The 20,749-nt window shown below is 43.0% G+C and overlaps 1 protein-coding gene across 10 annotated transcripts in view; it reads left to right on the top strand.

Annotated features, from left to right (window-relative positions):
* The window catches only part of PIK3CB (phosphatidylinositol-4,5-bisphosphate 3-kinase catalytic subunit beta), a 266,903-nt gene extending 247,270 nt beyond the window's left edge, over positions 1 to 19,633 (top strand). For all 10 annotated transcript variants that reach the window (XM_068280541.1, XM_068280540.1, XM_068280542.1 and 7 more), the window contains 8 exons: positions 177 to 355; positions 1,864 to 1,973; positions 2,057 to 2,135; positions 5,940 to 6,107; positions 7,870 to 7,993; positions 9,793 to 9,938; positions 12,579 to 12,711; positions 14,267 to 19,633. In XM_068280541.1, coding sequence (XP_068136642.1) covers positions 177 to 355; positions 1,864 to 1,973; positions 2,057 to 2,135; positions 5,940 to 6,107; positions 7,870 to 7,993; positions 9,793 to 9,938; positions 12,579 to 12,711; positions 14,267 to 14,404 — 1,077 coding nt within the window. In that variant the 3' untranslated portion in view covers positions 14,405 to 19,633. The remainder of the gene's footprint in view (positions 1 to 176; positions 356 to 1,863; positions 1,974 to 2,056; positions 2,136 to 5,939; positions 6,108 to 7,869; positions 7,994 to 9,792; positions 9,939 to 12,578; positions 12,712 to 14,266) is intronic.
* Positions 19,634 to 20,749: the final 1,116 nt, after the last annotated feature.

Genomic DNA, 20,749 nt, shown 5'->3' on the forward strand with positions numbered 1-20,749 from the left:
CTCCCAGTCTGGTCTGAGGCAATTCATTCCAGGGCTGCAAATTATTCTCCCTTATAAGCAACAATATTTGCTCTCCAGTGATCTCCAGTCTGTGGGAACTCTAATACATTGAACCCACTGGTTATTTCTGTCTGCGATATCCACTGGTCTTGATCACAATGCTCCTTCTTTCCTAGGTGGAGGCTCTGAACAAGCTACGGACATTGAATGGTCTCATCAAGCTGAATGCAGTAAAGCTAAGCAAGGCGAAGAACAAAGAAAACATGCATGCCTGTTTACGTCAGAATGCTTACAAAGAGGCTCTGGCCAATATCCAGTCACCCCTCAACCCCAACGTGACCCTCTCTGAGCTTGTGTGAGTATCTGCTTACCTTTAGACCTATAGAAGTACTACATGATTAGTATTGCAGCTTATGTTAAGATACCATGCAACTAGTGTTCAGTTATTAAACACTGAATATATATTTTCTTGTTAACTACCAACCATTTTCGGTGTGTGCCCATACATGTCAAACTCTGGCTCACTGGCCAAATCTGGCCCTCAGAGCCATTACATTTGGCCCTCAAGTGGTTTCCCCACTTTGCATTATATTTGGCCCACTCTAGACCACCAGGAAAGCTATATTGGAGGTGAAGCCCTAGAACACTAGGGAAGCCGAGTGGGGGAGGTAGAGGGAAAGCACTGTATAGGGGAGGATGGGTGCCTCTAAACTCCCGGGAACTGTATAGGGGAGGGTGGGGGCCTCTAGACACCAGGGAACTATATGGGGAGGGCCACTAGACACCAGGGAACTGTATAGGGGAGGGAGGGCCACTAGAGACCAGGGAACAGTTTAGGGGTTGGAGGGGGGCCATTAGACACCTGGGAACTTTATAAGGGATGAAGGAGGCCGATAGGCATTGAGGTTGGCACGTGGCTAGGTCCCAGTGTACAATTTTGGCTCTCTTTGTATTTGAGTTTGACACTCCTGGCCTAGAAAGTCTTAGGTTTACATTGGATAGAGATACTCAAGTCACTTGGAGGAGTCTTAGCCTGAAACCAGTGACGGCATTACAGCTGCCTATAATGTTTGGTTTTATTGGGTTGTGATTAGTGTGAAGACATAGCAAATCTCCCAAGCCAGATATTTAAAAACGTCTATTTAGAGCAGTTCTAAGATTGCAGTCCCTCCTGATTGCAATAGAATGGATATGAAATATACCTGATTTCAGGCAACCTAAAAACCTACAGCTAAGCAACAGTATAGTATGATATATTTTGCAAACTCTGACTGTTGAAAGAGACATATGGGGGTAAACATGTTTTATTTTCTTTTAAACACAGTTGATCTGCTGTCCTGCTGATCCTGTACCTCCAATACTTTCAGCCACTGATCAGGTGTTCTGACTGAAGTCTAACCATGCTAGGCTGCTGCTTGTTTCAGGTGTGGGACTGAGACAGTACTGAATCCAGAAAGATAAACAGCTGGGCATTATGCATTGCTTAAAAGAAAATGATTGTGGATGCCTCTGTTTCTACCCATCACAGGGTCAATTTACATGTAAAGTTACTGATGAATGCCCACAGTCACAGATTCCAGTGTGCCGTGACCTGAACTAAAATGTCCAAAAATATGAAAGAGAAAGAAATTCTAACATGAAGAAGAACAACCCTTTATGGCACAACATATACCACATTTGTTTGTCAGATACATGTATGGTGCTGCAGAATTGGCAAGAAATATAGCATAGCTCGATTTGTGTACGCTTTCACAATATGACAATGTGATAATATGAGAATATTCACCTGTCCCTAGTAGACCGTTGCTCACAAATGAATGCGTTCCTTTGATGCACTGACGTCTTTTCTTCTTGTATGGACAGTGTGGAAAAGTGTAAATACATGGATTCCAAGATGAAACCTCTGTGGATTGTGTACAGCAATAAAGGCTTTGGAGGGGACAATATTGGAATCATCTTCAAGAATGGAGATGGTAAGAGTGGAAATGTATATAAGCTTGCAGGTGAAGAGAGGTCCATGCAGACGTGTCACATTGTTAATATGTCCTCCACACAGATCTGCGTCAGGACATGCTCGCTCTCCAGTTACTGCGCTTGATGGACATGCTGTGGAAGGAAGCTGGGTTGGACCTCAGGTGAGACCTCTTCATTGAATGAAGCGGTTACATTTTACATCATTCTGATTCAATGATTCTATGAGATATGGATTTACAGCCATATCTTCCAATCATTATCTCATGTAGACCTGAGAGAGCAGTTGGTCACTCAGTCATGATGTGACTATCCTCAGACAATTCTTCAATGGGACACAAGGCAAGTGCGTGATTTCCCTGTATATAAGGGAGGAATAGAAGCAGCTAGATTGTGATAATGTTTCCCGTCTTGTTATAAAGAATGGCCAGGAGCTATCAGAACTGATATCCCACTTGATAGCTTGTTTCCCCCAACAGCAGTCAGCTTCATTCCCATTGGTTCATTAAGATGAGCTTTTTCTGTGAAACCACCACATCAGGGGACCTCAGCTTCTTGTATGCCAGCAGCTTTAGGAGTCCAATGCAAGAACTTCTTCAGCTTATGTTATAATTATTATTATTCAGCAATTATATAGCACTGACATATTCTACAGCGCTGGAGTATATAGTCTTGTCGCTAACTGTCCCTCTGAAAAGCTCACAATCTAATCCCTACCATAGTCACGTGTCTATCATAGTCCAGGCCCAATGTAGAGACACACCAATTCTATTACTTGTATGCTTTGGGGATGTGGGAGGAAACCAGAGTGCACAGAGGAAACCCAGACAGACAAGGTTTGAACATTTAAACTTCGTGTTCTTCCTTATTCTGTAATGTGGTAATTTCCCAGCTCAGAAAAGTTCATTTAACCAGTTTAGCATTGGAGGTGTTGTCCTTTTTGTACAAGAAGCAGAGATCAATCCTCACTGTGTTGTTTCGAAGCAATATTGTACAGTAATACACAATGCAAGTGTAAAATGAAATGTAGCTCCTCCTCCATAGACACACATTAGAACAAGTTAGGAAAATGCATCTACATTGAATAATTATATGAATACTTTCACTTGTTTCAGCCTGAAGTGGAAGGCTGCCCATCTGTCCATCTACCTGACGCTGACATGCTTGATAAGTTCAGTAAATGTTTGCAGCCCTCTGAGCATTAGTACGAGCTGCCCTCCTGCTGACTTCTGTCAGAGCCTCCCTGACAAGGATGTTTTTATACTCCCCTCCTGCTGCTCCTCTGGGGATTTTCGGCTGTCATGGCTTGGCCTCTGAAAGGGAAGTTACTGGCCTCCTGCCCTACAACGCTATAGTGTGGGAGGAACAGACTGCCATGGAGTAATGCCAAGTGACCCAAAGACCTCAGCGGTACTTAGCATTAAGTTGTCACCTATGCAGGGCTCTGTCTGACAGCAGCTGCTGGGATACCTCTGTGGTAATTATCCTGGTCATGCTCAGATAGAGCTCAATGCTGAGTGAATAGGGGGGATGGAAGGATGCATTCCTCACACTGGTCCTAGATGTATCTACAGCATTCCAGGATACCCAATTTAAAGTGACCCTGTGTCAAAAATGTGATCAGGAAGGTAAAAACATGTATATACAGTAACATCCTGGATATATGGAGCTCAACTAACCAGCAGTCTCAACCAACCAACACAAATTGCTGCATGTGTAGTACAGATAATGAATAGAACATTAGTAGCTAAGAAAAGAGTCTCATATTTTTATTTTCAGTTATATAGCTTTTTTATATAACATTGCATCATACAGTTTTACAGCCACACTGTATTTTAAGCTATAAAACAAAGCAGACCCTTTGGACTTTCCTGCAGTATAACTTTATCTCGTGCGTCTTTCACTGTTTATTGACTGTTTAAGTGCCTCAGAAAACAGCACTGTATTCGAAGCAGTGGGTCAAATGGCTCAGAGAAGCTCTTTTACATAAATAACTGGAGGTTTTATTAACTCTTTCTGTACTGGAAAACAATATGAGACTCTTTTCTTTGCTACTAATGTTTTATTTCTTGGCTGAACTACACATACAATTCATATATCACAAGTTTATTTTTTCTTCAGGTTTGCTTTGAGGTTAAAAGAAATGGACACTTGTGTGTGTATATTGTGAAGATTATTCATTGGTCAGATTATGCCTCTGATGTCTGTGCGGGGTTTTAGCTAAGCAAGCTGTAAATCTATGAGCCATACCCGGTTTCCCCGCACCCTCTCCCCTTCTGTCTTTAGACTCCCTTTTGGCCCTCAACCCCCATGCACCTCCCTTCCCTCCCCCCCACACTCTACCCACACACCCCCTCAGCATAACCTTATTCCTATCCATCCTACCCCTAGGCATTCACTCCCTGTTTCCTGTGGCCTCTGGAATGCCAGGTCCACCCGCAATAAGCTGCTCTCTGGAACTCGCTCCCTCCAGCCACCAGACTCGCCCCCACCTTTAATATCTTCACACACGCTCTCAAGACTCACCCTTTCATGCTCGCATACCCCCCTACACCAGCACCATATGTTCTGTTAGACACCCTCTCAATAGATACACCTATTGTCTCCACCCCCACCCTTTAGATTGTAAGCCTCTGGCAGGGCCCTCTCCCTTAGTGTTTCCAGCTTGATTATGCAATCTCACTGACAATCACCCCTCTTGTGTACTAGAACAATCTCTATTTTTACCTATGACACTGTATTATCAAATCATTTGCATTATCTTGTTTTGTTGTGACTTTCCTGTTACCTTGTATGTTAACCCTTTTATCTATTGTGCAGCGCTGCGTAATATGTTGGCGCTTTATAAATACAATAAATAATAATAATAATAATAATACCTATGATTGTAAAAGGCATGTGTTGTACTGTATGTAACAAGAGAAACAGCACCCTCTGCTGGCCTTACCTGTTATTAAAAGTAACCTATACTGAGAAATCTACAGTATGCAGGTTGTTGTTTCTGATCTCTCCTTCAAAAGGCGCCTGTTATGTCACAGCTATTTTGATCCTGTAAGTTTTTAAGGACTTTTAAGAATGAGTCAGATCAGATGTTATGCCTGCACAGACGGCATTCTTGTTCTGCATTGTTGGAGCCAGAGACAGCTGTCTGGCAATTTCAGCAGGAAATAATCATGGCATATTTCTCTCACACCAGGTTTATTTTAAAGGTAAAATACATAAAATCTCATTAGCTTGATTCACTAAAGGGTGCTAACCTAGTTAGCATGCCTAAAATCTATGAGGTCTGAAGCGAGATTTATTCTCGCTTCAGACTCTCTTTAAGCAGCAGTCTTCTTTCCAAATGTTTCCTTCATCATCACCCATACAGTGTTCTCCCCAGGCTCATTTAGGCGGGAGCTCCACCCGGCTATTTTTGATTACCACCCAGCTGTTATCTGCTCACCTCCTCCTCCAGCAGAGAAGCGCCAGCCCTGCATTCTCTCATCTCGCCCCACCTGGCTATTTTTTCATGCCACCCAGCTACTTTTTCATACCACCCAGCTGGAAAAACATTTGGGGGAGAACACTGACCCAGATGAAGATGTCAGGGAGGAGGTAGGATGGGAGACTAGCCAGTCTCTCCCTGTGAGCACAGTTTACCCACTTCCTGAGGAAGTGGATGGGGTCAGATGATGTCTCTGTGAAAGAAACTCACAATCTTTTTCGCAGCTGTATACTTTATGCATAGATCTGTTGGTCATGTGACTGACTTTTCCAAAGAGAAAACAGCTGCATTAAATAATAAACTTGTGCAAGTAATGGTATAGTCTTGTATTCCCCTTTACTAACAATGAAATATCCGGGAGGCTAAATAGGGATTTGGTGGATGGAACATGTAGGAAAAATCAAGTCTGTGAAATGAATCCTTTCTATTTGTACTGGATAATTCATTGCTTGTTAACACGTCTTTCTATTCTATGTTGCAGAATAGTGCCTTATGGATGCCTAGCAACAGGTGATCGGTGTGGTATGATAGAGGTTGTCTCTGCAGCAGCAACCATTGCCGATATACAGCTTGACAGCAGCAACCTTGCCGCAGCGGCAGCCTTCAACAAGGACGCTCTACTCAACTATATCAAGGAAAACAATGCTGGGTAAATCCTTATGTTTGCCTACAGATACATTAGGGCCTGGGCATTTCAGCAGTGCGTATCAGTGTGCAATATGCAGGGACATCACAGTGTATAGACAGCTTTGTCTGATGGGCATGCTTATATGCTGCCCAGCAGTGCGTTCTGACAAAGCACTGTTGCATGAATTTCTGGGCACAACGCGGGCATTGCAATTCTTTATAGTAGAATGGGGTCAGCGCTGCAACAGAAAGAAACACAACGGTGTGCACGGGTCTACAGTGAAAATTAAATAGAAACATACCATTTTTAATAGATCAGATGTTATATTCGAATTAAACATTTGAATCTACCAAAAATCAATCAAAAGGAGTCCCTCTTAAAGTGGAACTGAAGAGGATTTGAAAACCAACTATTTCACTTACCTGGGGCTTCTGCAAGCCCCCAGCAGCCATCCTGTCCCACGCCGGTCCTCCATGATCCTCCGTTCTCCCGCCGCCATTCCGTTTCATTCCTTGACTTGTAAGTCGAGGGGCCACAAGCGTATCCTTTTTACGCGTTCCCATCTGCAATAGCGCTATTGCGGACTGGAACGCGAAGAAGGATACGCGTGGCCAGAGCCGAAAGAAGCTGGCAGCGGGAGAATGGAGGATCGCGGTGGACCGGCACAGGACGGCTGCTGGGGGCTTGCAGAAGCCCCAGGTAAGTGAAATAGTTTGTTTGTTTTAAAATCCTCTTCAGTTCCTCTTTAAGTGATGTTGGATCATTTAGTTGATCAAGCATTGCTTAAGAAAGGTTACTGTTTCAGAAAGCAAGTGCAGGGGTGCCACAAGTGTACGTATGTACATGCCACTGGTGAGTTGGGCCCCAGAAAGCCGAATGACTGCTCTCCTTGCTGCCGTAGAACAATGGCATTAAATACCATTCCCCCTCCGAGTTTTCCCAAATTGGAGGGAGATGTAATTTGGGGTCCGGCAACCGCTGCAGCCTAGAATTACCATTACCCGCCCGCGCAGCGTTACATTGCTGCTATAGGGTGCCTGGATTCGGTGCCCGACACTGTGTGCCAAAAGCAACTGCTTCGTGCCACAAGCTGGAGCGGCATGGGAGTGAGGCTTCTTAGCTTTGCACTGCATATGCTGTGGGGAGAGGCATATTTGATCAGATCTCTGCTTGGAACTGTTTGAATATCAAGCAGAGCACCATGCCAAGGAGGTAAATGATTAGAATCGGGTAGATATGCATATGGCAAATGGGCATACGTACACTTCACAAGCAAGGGCTGGTCATGCACAGCGTGTGGCTGTCAATAACTCTACAGCTATTCGCTGTGCTGAATTCTGGCCTCTTGCAGCGGGACAGCGGTTTTTGCTTTGCCAACACAGTGACAGCGTATAGGGATGTATTTGAACAACTGCCGGATGGCGGTGATTGAAATCTACGCCCTGTTTTGATGCTGTTATTCCTACCAGCGCATAGATTTCACATCGCCACCATGCATTCTCTGCGCTTTCGTCACTCCCACCGATCTTGCCACTCTCTCCCCGCCGCAGCTCACTCTATAACGGCAGAGTTCTGTGAGCTGGCCAGGAGCCGTTTTCAATGGCTTCCCGACCCTGTCCATTCATGTAAGCAACTCCCATTGATCACACAGTCAGCAGCCAATGAAAGTGGCTCCTGGCTGGCTCACAAAGCTCTGCCGTCATAGACAATTGTATGAGATGTTACTTCCTAGCACTGAGTGTTTCTGTATGCTGAGATCTATTTGCCTTTTCTGCTTTTTCAGGGAAGACTTGGAGAGGGCAATTGAAGAGTTCACCTTATCCTGTGCTGGCTACTGTGTAGCTACTTATGTTCTAGGGATCGGGGATCGGCACAATGACAACATTATGGTCAGAAAGACTGGGCAGGTGAGACGCCGACTCTTACTGAGATGGCATTATTTATTATTATTACACTGAAAGGAATAACACATGTCAGAGCGTACATACCTATACCTATACATACCTATGCAGAAGCTGTGTGTACCCCACACATAAATGGCATTTCATGCTTCACAGACAAAACATCATAAAGCCCTAGTTCATCCTCCCATGTATCCATATGATAGTACATTTGCATTAATTACCAATGTGCAGCAAATGGAGAAATGAAATGGGGTGGAAACTCCATTGCTTTTTATAGTGCTATGAAAATACATACCGTAACTAGTAGAAAAATAGATTAGTGTTATTATTGTTATTGTGTATTTATATACAGCTGACGTCTTCCAGCACACTTTTACAGAGTGCATAGTCACACCAGTATCAGGCCCTCAGAGCTCACACTTTGTAATGCTTGTGATGTCTCTACCATATTAAGGCCAATTTCAGGTGAGGACCAATCAACTTATCACTGTGTTTCTGGGAGGAAACTAGAATACCAAAATGAAACCCCAGATTATGCCCCGGCCCAGGTTTGAACTTGGAACCCTATTGCTGTCCACTACAACACTGTGCCTGATGTTTGATGCTAAAATGAAGTTTAGCTATGGAATGGCCATTTCGTATGTGTAAGGAGTCCTTGGGCTAGACTCCCTAATACTGCTACTGCTTACTGAGCGCACCCTAGTGGCTGCAGCTCTGGCACTTTGAGCCCACCAGGAGAAAAGCATAATACAAATGATGCAGTACTCCTATAAATCATAAGACAAGACAATTTAGAACACCTTTTATTTCATTGTAGTGATTCACAAAATCTTTCCTAAAACAGTAAATTTGTCTTGTGCACACAATGCATGGCAATTTTACCTGTATTTACCCATATTAATGCAAGTACCAAGTATAAGGTGTGAAAAGTAATATTGCATTATCAAAGTGAGTTCATTTTTTCTTTTTTTTCTTTTTTGCTCTGAAATTGCTAAAATGTTAATTTGTAAGTAAGATGAAGATGAGGGGAGATACGTTTTGTAAATCAACCCCATGTCTTTTACAACAAACTTTGGGCTGTATTCACTAAACAATTTTACAGGTGTTTACACAAGTAGAATGCGCTGCCTCTAAAACTAATAGTAACACACATTTATAGAAGCAAGGAAATGTTGTGCGCATGACGTGAGCTGCACTATCTGCACAACACACTCTATGCTGCTTGCATTAACACTGGTAACATTTCCATACGCTGCCTGTAAACGGCAGGTTTACCGCTGTTAAAGGATAACCAAAGTGACATAATAAGATAGACATGGGTATGTACAGTGCCGAGCACACAAATAACTATGCTGTGTTCCTTTTTTTCTTTCTCTGCCTGAAAGATTTAAATATCAGGTATGTAATTGGCTGACTAAGTCCTGACTCAGACAGGAAGTGACTACAGTGTGACCGTCACTGATAATAAATTCCAACAATAAAACACTTTCCTAGCAGAAAATGGCTTCTTCTGAGAGCAAAACAGAGATAACAAGGGGAATTTCTTATCAGTGAGAGTCACACTGTAGTCACTTCCTGTCTGAGTCAGGACTGAGTCAGCCACTTGCATACCTGATATTTAACTCTTTCAGGCGGAGAAAAAAAAAGGAACACAGCATAGTTATTTGTGTGCTAGGCACTGTACATACACATGTCTATCTCATCATGTCATATGTCACTTCGGGTATCCTTTAAGTTCAATATACCTCATTGTTGGTTTGCAATCTACTAGAAACTAATCTCTCGGTACTCTCTCATTGCAGCTCTTCCACATTGACTTTGGTCACATTCTTGGGAATTTCAAATCCAAGTTTAAAATTAAGAGGGAACGTGGACCTTTCATTCTCACCTATGACTTCATCCATGTCATCCAGCAAGGGAAGACGGGAAATACAGAAAAATTTGAAAGGTTTGGACCCTCTACTTCCCTAGATATTGTCATAATACTGATATGATTAACTGGTCCTATGAATTTTCCCATCCATTTGAAGTGTTCAGGGAGTCCATTCTCTGATTGCAAATGTTGTTCCTCTCCTATGTGCACACAAAGAGGAGACACCGGGAGTCCAATATAGTGTATTATGTACTGGTAAATGGATGTGAAAAACCAAGTATACAATAATACTCACAAAGCAGGCTTACCTTCCAAGCACCACTGAATAGGCGGGTGGGGAGATTGGACCTGTCCCCACTCAGGATTAAGAAGTCGCTCTCTGTAGATTGGAAGAAAGGGGCAACATCCCTCCACCAGGGGTGGACTCAGGTAATGTATAGGCAAAACAGAGGTGCCAAAAGGTGCTCCGTTCATTGTCTGAGGAAGTGGGATATGCCTGCGAAACGCGTTGCACTTTCTGGAGTATGTAAATAAATATTTTTGTTGAATAATACCAACAGTATTGTGTGTCTGCTTGGAGGAGGTATGTCCACCTTGACCTCCTCTTATTTTAAACTTTTTAGCAATTTTTATTCTTTTGGCACCTCTATTTTGCCTATACACTCTCGTGTATGCCTTTCAGATATAGAAATAGATGCACATTTTATTGGTCAGAATTGCATTGAATGTAATTTAGTGTTTGATATAATAATGGGCAAGAGGCAAAATACTAATGGAGCTTCATTGAAGATTATGGGTTTGATTCACAAAAGCGCGATAACTCAGTTATCACGCCTAAAAGCTTTGCACGTGCACACCAGGGTGCTAAGTAGTTTTCACCCTAGTTTGCACCATAGTTTACATGTGCAAACTAGAGTGCAAACTACTTAGCACCCTGGTGTGCACGTGCAAAGCTTTTAGGCATGATAACTCAGTTATCACCATTTTGTCAATCAAGCACTATGACTTTTGTGATCACTGGAGTGTGCATATATTCCAGTGGATGCAGGGGCAGAAGTGGGGAGGGGGCCGACATCATACCTCCCTCCCTCTTTATGGGCCCACCTGCTGTGTCCACTTGCAGAGCTGGAGTAGTGGTGCTTTTTGTAAATGTCTCACCTGCTCCATGCGATGGGTCAATGCCTCTCGGCAGCCAGCTCCGCTCTGCTTCCTGTTTCTCTGCTTGACGTGTAGTGTAACAGGAAGTAGAGAGGAGCCGGCTGCCTAGAAGTATGGACGCAGCACATGGAGCAGGTGAGACATTAACAAAATTCCCCACTGCCCCAGCTCTGCAAAGGGTCATAGGAGGGGGTCCCATGGAGAGGGAGGGAGGTATGTCAGTTCCCCTCCCCACTTCTGCCAGGCGGGTGTCACCCCTTCCAAGCCCTACAAGCAACAACAAAACAAAAAAAATGCGTCAAGCAACACCTAGGGCTTGATTCACAAAAGGGTGCTAACATAGTTAGCACGCCTAAAAGTTTTGGACGTGCAAACTAAGGTGCTTATTAGTTTGCACGTCCAAAGCTGTTACTGATCGCGTGTTAAGTTGGTGTGCCAGAAACATCGCACCAGTGTGCGCGCAAAACGTCACACCGTTTGCGGGTAAAATAGCTTTTCAAGCTATTTTGCGTGCAAGCAGTGCAACATTTCGCGCACAGCGCTAACCTTTGTGCGCGCAAACACTTGCGCGCATATTAGCATGTGAAGCGTCCGTTTCCGTGTCCTAACTGCCTTTTCACTGGCGTGCTAACACTTAGCACCCTTTAGTGAATCGAGGCCCTAGTGTAGAACTGGCCCTGGGTGGATGCCTGTATTTTTTAAGAAATAGGGAACTAAACATGGTTATGGCTTAAAGCAACTCTTTCTTCACAATCCTGTTAATAGTAATAACATACTGTCCTTCGCCACTTAATAGCCAATTAAATCATGTTTTTTGTTGGGGTAGGGTAAATATGTCCTTATATCAGAGCACAACATAGTGTAATAAGTACACAGAGTAATTAAGGTCTATAGTTCCTTCAGACTATTTCAAATTCTTCTATCTGTAAGCACAATCCACAGCAGACCAATAAGGTTTCTAAGTTTCAAATTATAACAGATTTACAGCTCTATACTACCCCAAGTCTGCTATATTACAGCCAGGAAGGCTGGGCCTTAGGGTGGAATGTTTGGGAAAGTCTGGAGGAGATGAGGGGAAACTCCTAACTGCCATGCTGCTTTCTTGCACCACTGTATCGTACCAATAACAGCCTTGTTGTCCTACTTGAGATAATATATAGTATGTGAAGCATGAGTAAAGGTGGTCATTAACAATCGGACAAGCGATCGTCCAGTTCAATCAGAAACGATTGGCCTACAAATGGAAGGAAAGCTGTTAACCAATCAAATCAGATTGATGGAATTAACCCGAAAAATTAATTTGATTCCATTAATCTGATTGAATTGCATAGCCGATTACCTTCTGGTAGCGGGCCTGAACAGTCGTTTCCAATCGATATTACGATTGAATCAGATGATTAATCGTTTGGAGAATTGTATCGTGTGACCTTCATAAGAACCTAGATCTCTCCTTGTATGGTAACCTTGTTTCTTGCCTACTTGCACTGTGAATAGTGATGTTAAATGACTGTAGAGTATTATTATGGTGTGTCAGTGACTGTGGTTGTACTCCTGTAGGTTTCGGCAATACTGTGAGAATGCCTACCTGATCCTGCGCAGAAATGGGAACCTCATCATCAGTCTTTTTGCTCTAATGTTGACAGCTGGACTCCCAGAGTTGAGCTCTGTGAAAGATATTCAGTATGTCAAGGTACAGTATGCAGCTTTCTCTTCCTGTGTTTAGAGCAAACACTTCCTGTTCACACCACAACAAGGTCGCCCAAACTTTCGCATCCCATTGTATTAGTCTGACAGTGTTTATTAGGGGGGAGGTTGGGGTTCCGGCAGCGTGGGTAAGGGGGGGGGGGGGGCATCTGGGCAGCGGCTAGATTACATTTTTCTGGGGGATGTGGGCCCCAAGTTACCTTTGCCCCAGGGCCCCCTAACCAGCCCTGCTCATGAGTGCTGGCTTATTGAACTGTAAGAGCCAAGAATTAAACTCTGGTCTCCTGTGTCAGAGGCAGATCCCTTAACCACTACACCTTCCAGCCACTGCGAGATATGAGTGTTAAAAGCAATTCATTGGAGGTGTGGACACAAGGCAGAAAACCAAGAAAGAATGAAAATGAGCAAGGGACCTTGTAAACACTATAAGGCCTAGAAGTGGCTCTGACTGACACTTCCAATCCAAACCCCTGCCCTTCCCCTGAAGATGCCAGAGAAAGAGAGAGGTAAGATAGAGAATTAATAAAATAGTGTAGTGAGCAGGGGTACATGGGGCTTGGTGCACTAAACCATGATAACTCCTATCACAGCCGTTTTCACGTGCGTTTTTGCGTTTGCGTGCGATTGCGAATTGGCGCGTGCAATCGCAAATTTTTGAGCAAAAACTGCCACGTTTCCACACGAAAATTTGCGATTGTGCGCGGAAATTTGTGATCGCACAAAAACGGATGTGATATGAGTTATCATGGTTTAGTGAATCAAGCCCATGGTGTGCTATGATCATTGCACTGTCAGTTTTTGGTACACATTTATTGTCTCCATGCAGCCCTCCCAAAAGTAAATCAATTACACTCAAAGTAACCCTTACACTCAAAGCTTACACTTGCAGTAACTCATAACACACAGCAATGTCTATGGGCAACTGACTGCACTCAGACCAAAGGGGGCTGAATAATTACGCACACACCACTTTGCAGTTATTTATTTGTAAAAAATGTTTGGAATCATGAATGATTTTCGTTCCACTTCTCACATGTACACCACTTTGTGTTGGTCTTTCACGTGGAATTCCAATAAAATTGATTCATGTTTGTGGCAGTAATGTGACAAAATTTGGAAAACTTTTGCAAACCATTGTAGATCCCTCTGTGATTGAATCTGCACATCTCTCGTTCCCTGCACACATTACCTGATCCAGCCTCCGGCCCAATGGGAGCAGATTAAAATAGCGGTTGCCTGGGTGGGAAAGGTCGTTTGCGATCCTCAGTGCCCTTGATCGCAGCCTTGTGTTGTGTAGGTGGGCAAGTGAAGGGAGGGGTCTCCCATTGATCCTCTCCGCCATCCTGATGACCCTCTGTAGTTTGTACTTGGCATTGTCGTTTGCACCATTATGCCAGACCACTGTATCTGCTGGTCGATCTGGTGGCAATCGACCAGTGTATGGCTGCCTTACATAAGAAACTTTAATCTGAGATTATTAGTGACTGTGTTTATCTGCGATCTGATGATATGATTATTATTATTATCATTCTCATTTTCAGGACTCCCTGGCGCTAGGGAAGACAGAGGATGAAGCACTTAAACAGTTCAAACAAAAGTTTGATGAAGCTCTGAAAGAGAGTTGGACAACCAAAGTCAACTGGATGGCACACACTGTGCGAAGGGATTACAAGTCCTAGCAACACATTACTGGCCTACAGTGTGCATGCCAAGGCCGTTCTCATACTCCTGGCCCCTCCAAGTCACTTTCATACTATGGGTAAGCAGGCCAGTGGCTGCTAATGGGATATTTCATAAACTATGACACCATGGCAGCCTAGTAGTGACCCTTCAGAGAATGTGGATCTTCAGGAGACCTCATGTAAGTGAGGAATGAATGGGAGTGCAGATATGCTCCAGAACATGGCGCCCCGCCTTACGATGTTTTGGCTTCGTGGAACAGGAGGTGACAGTGATCAGTCTGATAACACAGAAGGAGTAACAGTCTATCGGGTCCAGTCACCTAAACGAGGCTCTGGTTTTGCACATTTTCTTTTTGATTATCATGCCAGAGTACTTTTATCTAATTTTATAATCTACTTGTGTTTTTAATGAGGCCTACATGCCAAGAGGCCCAGGTTTTCTATGCGTGTACAGTGAGGTGCACTTTGTGTTTATTTCCTGCCTTCCCAGTATGTAGCAACACTTTCAGCTTTGCACTGCCACACTTACAGCATCCACTGCAACACAGTCCTGAGCACTGGAGAACCACAAGGTCTGGAGATACCAGGTTACTGATTCACTGGTTTTCCATTTTTAGCATTACCAATAAAAATGTCTTCCATTTAGTGTTTCAGCATTCATTAAACGGAGCACCTGTACAATGGATACATTTAAAATGAGCCTCCCCATAAGGGAGGTTTATGACAGAGTTTGCCGTTGGGTTGATGGCCATTAATTACCTACGAGGGGCTGATCCTCTTGCCCTTCTTCTGTATGGAGTTTGCCATCTTCCCCAGGAAGCGACCACAGCTTCAAGCTTCTGGTGGCGTTGCATGCTACCTGCCATTGTAATGCGTGACGGGAGATGTTGTCCGTCAATGTAAGTACATTTCCCAGCATGCATTGTGGTGGTCATAGGCACATGACGCCACTGCTGGAGCTTCAAACTGCGATCATTCCCTGGGGAAGATCGTTAACTCCATATAGATGGGAGCTTAGAGGATCACCTTCCCGCATTGGTACGTAATGCCTATCACCCCAACCACCGCTCCTCCAACGGCATACACTATCATAAACCTCCCTTATGGGGTGGTGTTTTTTTTTTTACTTTTTCCCATGTACTGGTGCTTGGGTCCCTTCACACTTCCTTTTTATAATGTGCATGGTTGAACAATTAAATAACAATGCACAAAATTGGTATATTGCACACCTATACATTTTTGCAATAGTTTCAATAGTTTTGTAGTTTCATTTCCTGCTGGAATGTTATTGGAAAGATAGCTGTCTAAGCTCTTCCCCATCTTATTATTATCCATGTGAGTTGATAACAAGGGGTATGAGAAGGTGCAGCAGTTTCTCATTGTGAGCTGCGATCATCTGAATCCACTCACCTCCTGCCTCTTCTGAAAATGTAACTATTTGTGGTTGGTACTACAGCTGGTCAGCGTCTTTTTCCCCTGTCCCTTTTTATTGTGTAAAGAAAGCATTTAACCCGTCCCACGCCCTCCTCAGTGTCTGGTTTAATTTTTTGCAGGCAGGGTAGAGTAATGAGATGATCTAATGGTGGCTTTTCTAAAAACACTGGTAAGGGTGTGGAAGGGTTTAATGATTTGTTACACAGTAAGCAAGGAGGTACTATAGCTGCAGTGCTGACCATGAAGCGTTTGTCTCTCAGCACAGGGAGGAGGTGGCCAGGGTCAGGTGATCTTCTCCGTGCTGTGGAAGCAACTCTTACTCTGCTGGCAGCACGGTGCTACAGGAATCAGCCTGGACCCACTTATTGCAAAAACTAAAGACAGGCAGTGCAAAAACTCTAATAACAAAGGTTCAAGCATCTGCATTAAAATGGGAAGTTAATACTGTATAGGGTTTTAAATACTAAAAAAAAAACAACATATTCAGCATTAATCCATTCAGCTCAAGTCAGGAGCTGAATCTTATTGAATGTGCTCTTGGTATTAACAACAAACACTTCTACCTATGCGCCCCTCATATACTGCCACATTTATAAGTAGGGTTAGCACAGAACTTTTTATACAAAGGACACGCATGTACTAAATTAAACCATTTATTTTCTGTAAAATTAAATATAAAAGAAAGACGAGAGACTATTTCTAGGTAAAAGCAGAATAAAGTTAAATAAAGAATGAAGCCCAGGCTATCACAGTCATGGCACCAACAGTATGTTAAGTGTTACCTTTTAAAATGATGCCATGTAGCAAATATTGTCCCCGAAAGTGGGTGTAATGTTTATTGCAGCCATTGCCCCTGCTCTCGCATTTATCTCTGCCTGTCTCTGTCGGGTTGGCTCAGTAGCCTCACACCAAAGTCCACAATGACAACCTCTGAATTCTCCAGCTTCTCGTCCTTCTTATCTTTTTAAACTGTGTGTTAAATGTTTTAATTTACAACTGCTGAGTATTCATGTAGAATTTGTCGGCAGAATTTTTGCACAGTCTGCTCCAGCAGAGGATTGACTGTCTGGGGAGCAGCTTAACTTGTAATGTTTAGCTCCATTTTAAAGGAGAACTTGAAGTATTTCTTACTTCTGCAGTCAGTCAGAGCAACAAATAATCTCTTCAATTACTGGTACCATTTTAATAATATGCCAGCCCTGTTAATAAAACATAGAAAAATTGGGTGGACTCTTATCAGTGCCCTTCAGGCCAAAAGACTGAAATCTTACCAGCTATACTTCATTCAGAATTAAAACTAATCCTTAAAATGTACACAGGAACACAGTCTGCTAAGGAATTCTACGCTTCACCCACAATGTGCTTTATGGCTTTGGGCCTTCCTGTTGCCAAAGTCACCACTTTGCCAATACGTCCTGTTCTGGGAATACGATGTTGTGTGCCTGTTAATGAGTCGGCCAGATATTTCCTCCTCTACTTCCTGCACTGCTGTGTCTTGTGGAAAGTTAGAGGCTGTATCTACTATCTCGTGGCCCATTGTGTGTTTGTTCAGACCCCTCCCACAAACCTCATGCACTTGTATTCTTTCTTGCCACAGCCTTGTGAACTCTGTGCTATAACTGTGCAGTCTTCTCTGCTGCTGGTTTAGGAGACCATACAGCCTCACACAGGAGAGTTAACCTGAAGAAACTATGACTATAACAGAAAGCATTAGCACAATACATATTGATGTCACTTACTGCCTTTTTAAGATGGTAATATTTAACTACTTGCAGCTGCAGTTTGTGGGTGGGATTCTCCCTTAAAGGAAACCAGAGATGAACGCTTTGGCACAAAATAAATATATCCCCCGATAGATTTTACAAAATAAATACTATACCTGGTATTTTCTCCGCTCTGGAGTGCCATTTTTTGTTTTTTTTTTTACTAAAACTCCATGCAAAACACAGTTCATCAGAAAAGCATATTATTTAGTGGGCTGTGTGCAAAATGAAATCACCATTTCCAAAAACCTCTTATCACTAACAAATATAGATTAAAAACGTGTTTCAATATACTCTTACATTAGCAGCTCCTCCCATCTCATAAGAGCTCTCTGTGATGCTTTGAATATACAGAACAGGAAAGCAGAGCCAGAAGGGGGCAGGCTTGGGCTTGAAAAGACATCAGAGAAGACAGACTCAGCTATAATGATTCCAGAGCAAAGCCAGACTGAATGCTCAGTCAGGGATTTTATCAGGGCTGGTAACAAGCAGGCTGAGCAGTGAAGGATGGAACAGAGTGCAGTGTAGGTGTTTTCTCTAATGTTCCCACTGATATACTGTATATGGTGAAATACATGAGGGTGCTTCATCTCTGGTTCACTTTAATGCACTGCTGAAGGACACTGAATTATAATGCTTAAAAATGTAGGTATGCTGCATGGTATTCAGCATTACCATTTTACTCATGGTGCTACCTTATAACATTTAACAGCAAGTCAAGTCGTAAACTGTTCAAAATGTACTTGAGGCTTTCTGTTGGTAGGTTTGATTCTTTATCAGAGGCTAAAGTAGATTTTTTAGCTATTTGAGGGTTTCTTTTTTTTTTAAGCTTGGATTATTATGGAGAATAGCTATAACCCGTCACACTTTTATTGTTGTCTGTGAACGTACTGGGCTGATTTACTCTCACTTCCTAGCTCTGCGCCAGTGGGCACCGAGTGGTGAAAATATGAGGTAAATTTCAAAGTTTTGCAGTTGTCATTGGCACATGGGGGGGGGATAAATTTCACTTTTGACAGCTGTGAAGGTAGCTGTTCTGCTCGAGCTTCCCGTCATGTGCTTGAGACAGGAAGTGAATGGAAATCCTGAAGGCATCTCTGACCGCATTAAAAATTATTTTCCTACTGTCCTTATAAGTCCATACAAGGTAGAGTTAGATGGACACCAGCATGTGGACTTGCCCAGAAGCAGTGTCCCTCTCACCTCCAGTGCTACAGTGAGAGGGCGCTATAGGATAATAATATATTTTAAGCTACGGAGACTGAAGCACAAGAAACAAGACTCTCCAGTAGATATGGAAACTAGTGTGAGGATCTTGCAAGCAGGGACAATTGCAGATCATTATTATCATCAGTGTGTGAACCGCCAGTTCTCTGTTTTCATTGACATTTCAGTTTGTTGTAAGCTTTACTGGGATTTTTGCAGACGCTATTCCTTGTGCAAGTTGTTATATTGTCCTATTTAGGAACAAAGTTTTACCATAAGCCTCACCAAAGTGGAACTTCCTTCACTGCTTCCATGATGGACTGAGGAGACCAAGCGACCTTCTACTTGATTACACAATGCAGACTATGGGCAGCCAGCTGTCTGATGTACACAGGTGACTGCTCCTATGGAAAGACTTGGTGCAATGTGACTGAACACTCTATAGATTTACATGAGAAATAGAATTCAGAAGATTTATTTATTCCAGCATTTTGTAAAGAAGAAAAAGGACTATTTTATTATGATTTGACAGTCACATATTTCCTATATTTATTTATGGTTTGTAAATGACAGTGTTTGTTGGGTATCCGGATATGAGGGAATGTTTTGTACAGTGGCAGATGGTGGACGGCTGCATTGCAGAGGACATTATTCCTGTGACCGCAGTCTGCTCGTGTTGCACATGTCTTACACTGGAAAGAGACTCCTGTACATACTACACATCACACCACTGTCCAATATGAATGTAACTCAGCTGGTTCTACACTGTAAAAAGACGCTTCGCCTTCTCATTCAGAAGTTGAATAAACATTGCTCATATCTCGGTTGTTGTTGCTCTTTGTCTCAGTCTTTTTGCTAATCCCACCTGAGGTTACAAATCTGTAAAGGGAACCTATTACAACAGAGGTTTAAGCCTGTGATTGCTTATTTTATGATTTGTATTTGGAGTATGTCAGTGAAATGGAACAAGTATGCTACTACAATATTATGCTACTCCGCTTATCCGGAACTCAACTCCACTAGCCAGCAGTCTCTATCAAGCAGCACAAATCGCCAACAGTACTGACAGTTGTGAAGGCCAACTTCTGTTTGAGGGCTCTGCTGTGCTAAATGACTGGATTCCACAGCTCCCCCAAAGTGTATACTTTCAATAACTGTAGTCCAAAGAACGAGAAGATGATGGGCATCTACTGCATAAAAACCCTTTATTGTGTTGGGTAGACACAGTGGTTACAGCAGTGGGGGGAGAACAAAGATGTCTGACAGCTGTTTCGCAGAGATAGACCCCGCTTCCTCTGAGGAAGCGGGGTCTATCTCTGCGAAACAGCTGTCAGACATCTTTGTTCTCCCCCCACTGCTGTAACCACTGTGTCTACCCACCACAATAAAGGGTTTTTATGCAGTAGATGCCCATCATCTTCTCGTTCTTTGGACTGCAATTTGACTGTTTGTGGAGCACACTGCAGGTAAGCCCATTTGTGGTTGAAATCCTCCCTGCTGCATTTTTGGTGCCAGTGCTTTTTTTTCTTCATTTTTGTACTTTCAATAACTGTATTTTAACATTTAATACAGAGTTCGTGGTATTTCTATAGAGTGGGGTATAGTACTGTATTTAGTACGGATCAGTGAATAATGGCGCACAGCGCCTATGCATAAAAATGGTGCCGCATTAAAAAGATACGCTTATCGCTATTTATCGTTAGTGCTGCATAATAATGGCGCACAGGGAAAAAAAAAGGAAAAATGGCACACACTAACGTTATTTATCAATAGTGGCACACACTAACGTTATTTATCAATAGTGCCGTTCATTTGCCAAACAGCAGACGTTATTGCACACAGTAACGTTATTTATCAATAGCGCCCTACATAAGCCAAACTGCAGACGTTATTTAACTGCAAAACGGTGAATGGATTTAATGTAACACAGTCAAGGTTA

Source organism: Hyperolius riggenbachi, chromosome 4 (genome assembly GCF_040937935.1).
Source record: "Hyperolius riggenbachi isolate aHypRig1 chromosome 4, aHypRig1.pri, whole genome shotgun sequence".
Classification (NCBI taxonomy): domain Eukaryota; kingdom Metazoa; phylum Chordata; class Amphibia; order Anura; family Hyperoliidae; genus Hyperolius; species Hyperolius riggenbachi.